The sequence below is a fragment of the Dipteris shenzhenensis genome, chromosome 28, assembly GCF_047967505.1.
Source record: "Dipteris shenzhenensis isolate YYH24624 ecotype China chromosome 28, Dip_SZ_1.0, whole genome shotgun sequence".
Lineage (NCBI taxonomy): Eukaryota > Viridiplantae > Streptophyta > Polypodiopsida > Gleicheniales > Dipteridaceae > Dipteris > Dipteris shenzhenensis.
Window position 1 is genome coordinate 47,824,365 of NC_141623.1, and position 10,841 is coordinate 47,835,205.

Consider the following 10,841-nt stretch of genomic DNA (forward strand, 5'->3'; position numbering starts at 1 on the left):
AGGAACGGATGACTTACCACGAATCATCCGTGATAGCATGAGAACCTATAGCCGCTCCACACGGGCCCACTCTGTATCCGACAAGTCTGGCCCCCAACAAGGGCTGCCGTACATCCCCGCTGGGCGAGCCAAGGAGTCAAAAAGCAACCCCTTGGTGCGTGGATCCTGAAAGTGTGAGCGGAAGCACTGCCTCTCTAGCCTGGCCAATGAGGCATACCCTCTACTCAAGCGTGCCTGCATCGCGGGTCTCATAGTGAAGCTCGGTCCGAAGAAGATAACCCCAAGATAAGTGTATGATGAAACTATCTCAACAGATGACCCCACAAATGTGAACTGTTCCTGACGCATGATGGCTCGAGATGTATTGAAGATCATGACCTTGGTTTTACCCAGGTTGACCTTCAAATCATGAGACTCATAAAAGGACTGTAGTGCGTCTAGGTGTCTCTGAATCCCCTCTGCTGAGGAAGACAAGAGAGCCACGTCATCTGCATAGAGCAAAATCTGGATCAGTGTGCCCGCAAGAGAGCAACCTACACCCCCCTGTGTCTGCATCACTGTCTCAAGCTCGTCAATGTAGAGGCCAAACAAGGTAGGCGACAAAGGACACCCTTGTTTGACCTCGATGGTACTCATGATCTTGTCAAACCACCCGGATCCTACCCGAACTCTGCTAGAAACTCTCGTAAAGTGCCATGACAACCCAAATGATCTCCTGGTCATAACCCAAGTCCTGTAGGCACCGTATGAGGCGGGCTCTCGGGACCGTGTCAAATGCCTTGCGAAAATCCACAAAGCAACAATAAACCCTCTGCTTTCGTGACCTCGCCTCCTCGATGATACATCTGAGCGTCAGAATGTGGTCCATGGTTCCATGATCACGCTGGAATCCGGCATGTCCTACTGCTCTGAGTCCTCGACACTCTGCAAGTCTGCTAACCTCGGAGTCAAGTACTAATGCATAAATCTTGGACATGACATGTCCAATCATAATGGTCCTGTAGTTCTATGGGCTCATGGGATCCCCTGCCTTGTGGATGGGTGAGATAGTGTTAATGGTCCAAGTGTGTGGAAATCCCAAACAAACCGCTTCATTAAAAAGCTTTGCTAAGATCGGGGCTAGGAGGTTAATCCCATATGCAATGAACTCAGTGCATAGTCCCTCATGATCCTTCGCTCGGCCATTATGAAGTTTCATTACAACATCCTTTACCCCTCCTCTAGTGAAGAGGGTGCAAGATGTGGGACGACGCATGCGTGAGAGGCTAGGGACTAGCTGATTTGGGATGTCATAAAGTGTGCGTGCATGATCAAACCAGATCTGGGTGTCAGTGAGTGGCGGAGGGGACCGTCCTTCTAGAAATCTCCGCTAGAAGTCCTTAGAGTTGTTACTAAACAAAATGTTCAGTAGCTCCTCCTCGTTTCGACGGACGAAGTCTAGTTTCTTCCTCCGTACCATTCTACGGTATTCACGTAGCATATTTGGTGCGCTCGGAAGACTATTTTTGGTTTTGAATCTGAGTTGACGGCGTAAGGCCTTACACTCATCATCGTACCAACTATTACAGGGTACGGTTCCAGGGTGTGGTGGGCGGGTGGAGCGGGTGGTGTGGTAAAAAGCGTGAATGGCAACCTCGTGTAGTGAGCGGGTGACAAGGGCAGCACGATCCTCTAAAAGGGGTATGAAGTCAATATAAGCGAGAAGTATGTACAGACGGCAAGAGTAAGAAGGTAAGTGATCCCGATCAAAGCGTATATCATGGTAGGTGGAGTAAGCACTGAGTGGGGTGGAAGGTGTTGTGCGAAGGGAAGTGGAGATGCGAAAGAAAAGGTATGTATGATCAGCCCCTGGGGGATTGCATAAGCCAGTGAAATTGATGTTGTTTGCCACAAAGTTCATTGAATTGAACTACAATTAAGCTGTAAACACTTGCTAACGAAGATCACGTGTTCCTAAACTATTTGGTGAAGGTCATGTGTTCCTAAACTCTTTGATGAAGAATTACTTCAAGTGATGACGTCCAGTGTGCAATGTGTATGAGCTTTGCAAGATTGTGCATAAATGTATAAACACATTGCATTAACATTTCCTTTGATGACTAGAACATTTTGAAAAGATTACATTCAATTCTATATGATCTACCCATATATTGTGAGCATTTTGCTACAAAATGTGTCTAAATAATATGACCTGAAAATACATCTCATAAGCGAAATTTTTTTGAATATTGTGGCTTTCAATGTGTGAAAGCTACTAGTGAAGACAAAACTAATATCTCATCCAAAAGAACCAAGACCTTGGCAATTTGTTAAAAGTAGAAGCTGGTATGTGAGTTTTATATTTTTAAACAAACTATGCCAAAAATAGCCAAAATGGCTTTACAAGGATGGAATTGTACCAATGAAGATTGCACTGAAATCTAACCATATATGAACAAAATATGGCCAAAATCCTAAAAATAGTGTGTTTTGACTGATGTGGTCGTTGTCACAAATAATGATGTCTAAAAATAGCTAAAATGTCCTCAAAAAGTTTTGGATAATATTTCTATGTGTGAACCATTTCATTTTGGGTCCAAATCATAGCTGGGGCTCTAGGTTGAAATCCATACATCATTATATGCAAATTCTAATATGGTCAAAATATTATTCCCAATTAGTTTACCTTTTACTTACAGATGCTTGATGCATATCCTCAATGACCGGATTGAGCCTTTCCATCCTTTGTGGATGATTTGAAATGCTCACATTCAAGGGAGTTTCCAACCTCATTAAAATAGCCCCCCCAATTTGACTGGCAACTTTGACCAGTTGTAGCCCATACAACCTACAAATATGCTCCGCAAATAGCTTTGCTAATTTGGGAGTTTAAACCTCTTCCTTCATTGGTTGGAACAAATTGAGCCCTCTCTTCTTTCTTAGGTAATCCAACCATAGAGATACTTTCCCATTTGCCGGACAAAATCTCCAAAGGATGTACTAGACCACCTCTGAGCTTTGCATGGGAGTTTCAAGAGAAAGAAGATGTGTGAGAAAGAATATCCTTCTCGTATCAAGAACTGTGATGCAAGCAAGTAGCTTGCACTTTCATCTTCCCCTCCGTTGTCACCATGCCTTACAAATCCATCAACACTACTCGTAGCCGTGCTATGTGCTAACTCAAGAAATAGCAAATTAGTGAAACTAGTCGAATCGCCTCTCTACCATATAGCAATGTAACTTTCAATTCTCCATTGCTTGTACCAACTCATGAATCTGTGTTGCTGCTATTCCTGCTTAGCTTTTCCCAGGAAAGTAGATGCCACAAATTTGCAACCAACTAACAACGGAGACTTATTTGCTCATATTTTCTTAGAAAGAACCAAAAGTAGTGGGCGAACCAAGTCCCAAGCTAGATGTGCGATAAGCTTCCAGGTTGATGCCAAGTCTGCCCGCTATACTCTAATTGTTGCTTGCTTCACACAGGTTGAATCAAATATTATGCTGGACATGAGCTAACATAATGGACGATCTACAACAGATATCTTAGCCCAAGTTTTGTAACCTCCTACACTGATACTAGTGGAGCGAGTGTTACACTCTCAAACCCCAATGAGGGCTCCAAAATCTTTCCTCCCAACCACAAACTCCACCTTCTCCTTTATTGCCTTGTCGAGGCTCTCTCTTTTTTGGTAACATCCTTTAGAACCTCTCCCCTTATCCCAGTGTTGCCAGTTAAAAGCTGTCCCCCCTAAATTTAGACCTTAGTAAATCCATGTCCACTTATTACCTATTGTCCCTAGGCTTTAGCATAATGGCATTGCCCAGTAGTGTTCCATGTATGCAAACATCGTTGAGCCCTCATGGCTTCCCACCTTTCCATAACCAAGCTGTATGTTTCTACTAGGATTTTGCTTGGTATAACAATCTCAAGTCACTCCAAATTGTGTTACATCTCAAGCAACCATGGCCAAGGGCTTCCGTAGAGAGAAACGATAATCTCAGATGCCCTTATTAGGAGGAGGTTCAGCAAATTATAGCACTTTGAACATTTACGATGCCAACTCGGAGGATTGGATACCACATACAAGATATTAGATAAGGTATTATGCCTCTAGAATGGGTTTTTAATGAGAGGAGCATCCTAGGCAACATCTTTACTTTCTGGGAGGCCACTGATTACACATGTTAAGAGTCTCTTACATTTTGAGAAGGCCTATAATCGAGAACCGAGCCTCCCTATCGGCACCATGCGGAGACTTGGTTTCTCAGGGCAATGGATACAATAGACTTTAATCTCTGGTCACACTAGAGAGGCCTTTTTGCTTTGTCACTCCATGCGACAAGGTTTGCCTCTTGCCATACTTCTTGCTTTGTTGCAGAAGCCTTGGGCTATTTTCTAGTGACTAGCCTGGCAAGGATTGATCTCCCGATCTGACAAAAAGAGCCTTGGATTCTAAGTTTGCAAATGACACAACATTGTATTTGAGAGGATTAGCAACCAGCCTAGAGAGGGTACGATACCTCCTAGAGGTTTACTCCTCAATTTGGAGGCCAAGATTGACTGGAACAAATCAGTTGGTTTCTTTAATGCTTCGAAGGAAGTGCTTACTTCGAGGGGGAGGGATCTTGGATTAAGATGGATCCCAATAGGTCAAATAGCAAGATATTTGGGATGCGAGGTGGGATTGGATATTTCATAGTAGTAGATTGCCAAGGTAAGCTCCTTTATTGGAGCTCTCGGATGCTCCTTTAGCTCTGTTAGGCTGCAATGGTGAAACAAGGCATGGCTTGGTATATAGCATCCTATTGCTGCTTTCATAGAAGATATATGGGATATCTTCAGCACCTAGATGGTATATTGATTACTTGAGTGACAATTGCTTGATAGACTGTAATCTTGCCACAGATAGGGGGGCCTTAGCATCATTGACCAGAAGATGACCTAGCCTCAAAGCCTTAAAAGCTTCTTCTTCATTAAGGGCTTCCAGAGAACACCCCTCGAACCGGAGGACCGTGCAACAATCAGTACACTGTTGGATCTTCACAAAGGCCCCTTTAATGAGGAAAGGGTCACTATTAATGAGGGTCTGGCAGAATCTCTTGCCTCATCCTGACCGGCCCCCACGGACCAGCCCCCAATGTGCAAAGAAGATTGAACGGCAGCCCTTGATTTGGCATCCAGAGGTTCAAGACCAAGAGTGACCATTGGCCACCATGCACATGTTCATTGCTGATAGTAGGATAGTGGACCTGCCCACTCCATGGGGGTATGGAACCAGCTTCCAGAGTAGCCCAAGGAGAGACTTCGTCACTTGAGGGGAACGTTAGCAAAGTAGAGGAGATTGGTGCAGCCATCCCAAAGGTGTGGCAGGAGGGGCTTACAGTGGTTCCAACCACAAAGTTTTCCGCTCCAAGTCTCCTTCATGGACTATTACATTCGTGAGCCCTACCCAATTTTTATGGTGCATTCCCGAGCACTCCATCGTAGCTAGGGTAAGAGCCAAGAGACAAAGATTCAATGGATGATGGAGCCTTGGATACTTCATCAGATTCCTTAGGGCACTTCACCCAGTGCACTTCCATGCTTGAAGTCAGGTGGACACACTAAGATACATATCAATGTAGCTCCCAGGTTATCCAAAAACTCAGCATCAACAACACAAATTGCACAGATCTGTCAGAATCCACTAGCATAAGTTCAAGCATGAACTTCACCATGCAAAGTTTAAACTACATTCATACCTCTATAACAGAGCAGCATGATGAGTTTACATTAGTTCTCAGGGATAAAGGACAGACTCCGGTGATAAAATCTATCACTTAAGAGAAACCTACTATAAAACGCATAACAAAGCTTACATGAGAAGAAGACAAAAAAGATCCCCTATATAAAATCATCACAATTCTTATGGTGAAATGCTGAAGATAGATACTTGCTAAAATGATGTTTAATTGTGCGCTGAAATATCCAGAGAACAACAACAGTCCATAGATTAAGATGGTAGACACTTCTATATCCCAGCAGGCACTCGGGAGTTCGTTGGCTTTGACCCCAAAAACAATCGCCGGCACATAAAATGACAATCTAAATACTAAACATCCATTCCACACCTACAAGGACAGCAAATTCTCAGCTATCCCCTAAAGCAAAATCATGAGAAAACAAGCGCCAGCACATTAAATGATAATCTAAATACAAAACATCCATTCCACCCTGCGGGACAGAAAATTCTCAGCTCTCCCCTAAAGCAAAATCATGAGAAATCATGAGCCATGTACATATAAGGCACCTTGCATAGACCTTCAGCATCCAATTGTTATCTTCAAACGCGGAGAGCATTGACACAACTTTCACATCTTCAAGTAGACTTCATTTTGGGGAGCCTTTATCCTGAAGCTATTGTCTTAGATTGTGGACTGCTTCATCCTAACGGTGGATGATTTCATACGCCCAAATACGTTTGCACTATAGCTGTATCAAACTTTAAAAACACCTTAAGCTATTGTGTAAGATTGTGACCACTTAGCCCTGGCTGTGGATGTTTGATACTCCCAGTACAGGGAAAGCTGTTGCTCCCTCTTAGTCTAGCTCAGCTGTATCAAAGCACAAGCCCTTAGTTCAGAGGAAAACGTGCTCAGGATATCATAAAAAGTTGTGTAAATCTTACCACAACCCACAATACGCAGATTTCAAGACGGAAAGATATCAAGATACGGATTTCAAAGATTTCACATTCACCACTGGACTTCATTTTAGAAAGCCTCAACTTCGAAGCAAACTCAATTTTAACTTGGCAAGGAATAACTGTTTGGTCATCGCCGTAAATTTACTAGCTTGGGAGTAGAGGGCAAGATGTTGCTCCCTCGTAAATCTCTCCTCCATCTGTTGCTATCAAGGTTCACACAGAAGGCCCTGCTTCAGAACGTTGTTTTGGTATGTACCAAGTATAAGCCATAATTGATATTAAGATACAAAAACGAGATGTCATGCAACCCATGATACCAGAAGCCAGCAATGCTATGAAATTCATTAAGCAGAAAAAACTTACATAAAACTGTCACATGATAAGTCAAACTTGCTGATATAGTTGTCACCAAAGTTTCAGGTTCGACCTTCATGCTATTCCAAGACGGAAGCCATCTTTTTAATGAGAGTGGTGTGTTTTTGCAGCGGTTTCTCTGAATGCAAACTAAGAAATGGCCTGAAAGGCGGGATTGTGCCTATATCTGAGCTCTACTGCCGCCATACAAACAACCCCACGGGATTTCAAGACGTTCCATTCATACTCGTAGACAAGAAAGAAACAGCTGCCTTCATGTCTCTTCATAACTTGGAAGAAAAGATGCCCTGTCAGAGTGTTCATAATGAAAGCTAACACCTTCAACCAATTAGACTATTTTTCCTGTGGACATGTTGCTGCAAAAAATTTATGTACTATAAAAATATTTTTACAGTGGAAACTTATTTCCCGCTCTGATCTCTACAAATATCATGAAGAGGCCACAATGGATTGGCTGTGGCTAGGCGTGATGCAATTCAAAAATCTACTTTGGGACATTGGATGAAGCATTGAACAGATTGATCATGAAGGTTTGGCAACTGCAACCGTCTCTAAAAAAAAGGTTGAGGAAAATTTTAGTCTGACAGAGACCTCTCTCTCCTTTTTTCGTCTGGTGTTAAATCACCCTCTGCTCTACGTTCAAGCTGGGGACTTTGTCGCCCCGCTATAAACATCAAATCGCACCACAGGTGCTGACACGTTTTCAGTGGAGGCTCGCGTGAGAGCTTCTTTCAATTTCATTAGCTCGTAGTCTGTGAAAAAAGCCGTTCCAGAAATTTCAGAAGTCTGCAGCACGCGTAAATCTTGACCCACCTCCAACAAATGTGTCAGTATCGTAGATTCTCCTGAAAGCTTCTCACAGACCTGCAGTAATTGCAAAGCCTCCGATCTTTGGAAAGTGGTGATTCTTTCCGGAACTTCTCTCATCCTCAATTTGAGCTCTTCAAGGGCCTTCGCGGTATTCAGCACAACCAGCTTTAGGCCTTCCTTGACGAGTGAATTCTCAATGATTATCCCCTCAGCCCGCCATCCGCATGCTTCTTGCAAAAGATTCTGGAGCGCCATGACCTCTCTCACCAGGTGCCCAGTTGGCAGCGACAAGAGTTTTTCTGGAGTTGCCGTTGTATCTCTGATCCGCGAGTCCAGAAAGGTGCCTAAATCCCTGGATGTCAAGATCCATTGTTCTAAGAATCTGGCGTACCAACGAATCCAAGCGGAAACTGCCCAGGTGAAAGCTGTGCTTGCGTCCTTGAAGTTTGATAGATTCAGATAATTGCGACCGCCTCTAGCTGGATAGAAGCTGAGCTGATCTTGAAACATGAACCCTCCTTCGTGGAGACATCTGTGTACGAGGATGAGACTTTTCAGTGCCACAGCCCAGTTGTGCGTCTTGTTCAATCTCTTCATGAGCAGATTGATACAATGCGACACGCGCATCCGGGAACCTGAACCAGCGTCCAGAACGCATTTAACAGCATCTTCTTCTGGAAGCGCCTCTCCGTGGCTGGTAGCACGGACAACCGCAAGGTCCAAGTGAGAAAATCTGCTCTGCTGAGCTACTGCTCGCACGACGGAAACCTGGTCCTTGACGAGCCCCACGAATTTCCGCAGGTTAAGGCGATCGACTCTACTGCTCCGTTCTGCCATTCTGAGCACAAGAAATCCAAGAGCGGAGAATGCACAAGGCTTCCAGATTCTGTCACAGTGTCATGTGGGCAAGCGAGTGATGGAAAAGGCGTTGTGGGAGCAAATGCAAGGTGGAAATTGGGTGGGCGAGGCGGTGCGAAGGCTCCATGTTGAAATGGAAAGGGGAAGGAAGGAGCATTGAGAAGCGGGGAGGAGGAGAGAAGAGGGGCGACATCGCCATAGCCATAGCTTGTCAAAGCTCCTTCTCGCCATCGCCGCAGCCATAGCCATAGTCAATCTCCATACGCAACAACAACAGATGACTCTTCCTTTATACACTCAACAAAAGCAATTGGAAACAACATATTTCCTTTCAACAACAATGTCTAGAGTCGTGTGCCATTCACCCATCCATTGCTCCCAAGTCCAACCATGAGCCTGTTTTTAAAGACAACACCTCTCAAGCCTCTTCCTCTCCTCCACCAACCCTCTCCCCAACCACTTGTGTGCCCCACACACACCTCTCAAGCAAAGAGACTCCCTTTTACTCCCGTGACGTGATTGGCTAGCCAACCACCGACCCGTGTAGTAGCGGCCTAAAGCACTCTCAAACCAATCACCTTTGAACATTAATGGCGACTCCACACTAGGGTAAAGGGGCCAATCTTGTGCACCCCTGTACTTTTCATAGTGTTAGGGTTGATTCTATGGATTTGTTTATATTTTTCAAAATGTAAGGCCATCGCATGAATGCCCATAGAGAGAGAATATAATTTTTCCCCAAAAAATGAGGAAAAAATGTTAAAAACTTAAATACCCATACTAAAGGCATTGTGGGCCAGTACTGTGCCACATGTAGACTAACTTAACTTTTCATAAGAGCTTGACACCTAAGCATATTTTCCCTTTTTCATGCCTCTTTATTAGGTCTTTCCATGAACAAAAAAGGGGGGATGTTGACATTTGCATGGCACCTACCTCTTTACTAGCCCCTTTACCCTACCTCAGTCTATGCGAGACTCTACTATAAGGAGGAGGATGGAGCGCACAATGTGTCTATACACATTATTTTTCTACTCACTCACAAGGTGCTGACTCGAGTGTGTTTACATACACGCATCATTTTTTTGCTCGCTAACATGACACTGATTGCATGCCCATCAAAATGAAATTCTTGGGCAACTAAGTTGGCGATCCAAGCCAAATAGCTACCCTTTTGAATATAGTTTTACAAAAGTAGGGAGCCCTCCCAATGAAATGAGACTATCAAGTGGCCCTTTATAAACGAGCACAATAGTATCACCATGGTGGGCCACCATACATATTGGCGAGCAATTGATGTAGAAATCTCATCACCTCAACCATTCTGCAGTAGCCCTATCACAAGTCCCATACACATATCATTAACATAATGGGGTCTCCATGCCCGTGAAACTTATAGATGGTGCAATTTTGAAATCGTTTTTTGATTCTTCGATCTTCCTTTAGTTGAAATGTTATCTTTTGATCACAATCTTTCACATCCATGCATATGTGGGCTAAAGTAGACATGAAGTAGCCCTATCACAAGGCCCATACACATATCATTAACACAATGGGGTCGCCATGCCCCATGAAACTGATAGATGGTACAATTTTTTGATTCTTCGATTTTCCTTTTGTTGAAATGTTATCTTTTGATCACAATCTTTTACACCCATGCATATGTGGGCTAAAGGTCCCTACATACTAATAGAGTAAAGTAGTCCTTCTCTAAGAGAATCACATAAACTTGCAAGTTGCAACTACTCATTTTAGATTCCAGTACAACTTATTGTACATGGAACAAATCTTTGAAAAAGTGGCAATAGTACACCACCAACGAAAACTAGATACAATGAAAGGGGTTGGAGGAGAGAGAGAGGGTGGAGGGGAGGAGGAGAGGGAAAGGAGGAATTGCAAGGTTGGAGCCGGGGAGTAGGAGACAAGGGTAGGACATGCTTTTGGATGTGAAAGTGCAAGGGAGCATGGACACTTGGAGACAATTGCATGGAACACAAAAGGAGAACTCAACACAATGCCCCAAAGAGTGTGGGCTTCATTCCATCAGGAGATATTTATACAAGTTTGGAGAGCTTCTCTCTTTGCATAGAGGATGTAGAATGCGCACGTAGAAGCTACATCTAAAACATG

At 43.9% G+C, this 10,841-nt stretch overlaps 1 protein-coding gene across 3 annotated transcripts; it reads right to left on the reverse strand.

Annotated features, from left to right (window-relative positions):
- Window positions 1-6,481: 6,481 nt before the first annotated feature.
- On the reverse strand, window positions 6,482-9,050 carry LOC147883646 (putative clathrin assembly protein At4g40080). 3 transcript variants are annotated; one of them, XR_015543787.1, is made up of 3 exons: window positions 9,033-9,050; window positions 7,032-8,992; window positions 6,482-6,865 (listed from the first exon to the last, which is right to left on the reverse strand). XR_015543787.1 is itself a non-coding variant. In XM_087399662.1 (2 exons), exon 2 carries the CDS (start codon window positions 8,688-8,690, stop codon window positions 7,683-7,685), a length of 1,008 nt encoding a protein of 335 aa, XP_087255788.1. In that variant the 5' UTR covers window positions 8,691-8,992; window positions 9,033-9,050; the 3' UTR covers window positions 6,482-7,682. The 3 variants fall into 3 exon arrangements, 1 of the variants encoding a protein (XP_087255788.1); XR_015543788.1 differs by having other exon boundaries at window positions 6,488-6,576; window positions 6,789-8,992; XM_087399662.1 differs by having other exon boundaries at window positions 6,482-8,992.
- Between the last annotated feature and the right edge of the window lie 1,791 nt (window positions 9,051-10,841).

Excerpts from the sequence above, each read along its gene's own strand:
- LOC147883646 (XM_087399662.1), bottom strand. The coding sequence starts at position 8,690 with ATGGCAGAACGGAGCAGTAGAGTCGATCGCCTTAACCTGCGGAAATTC.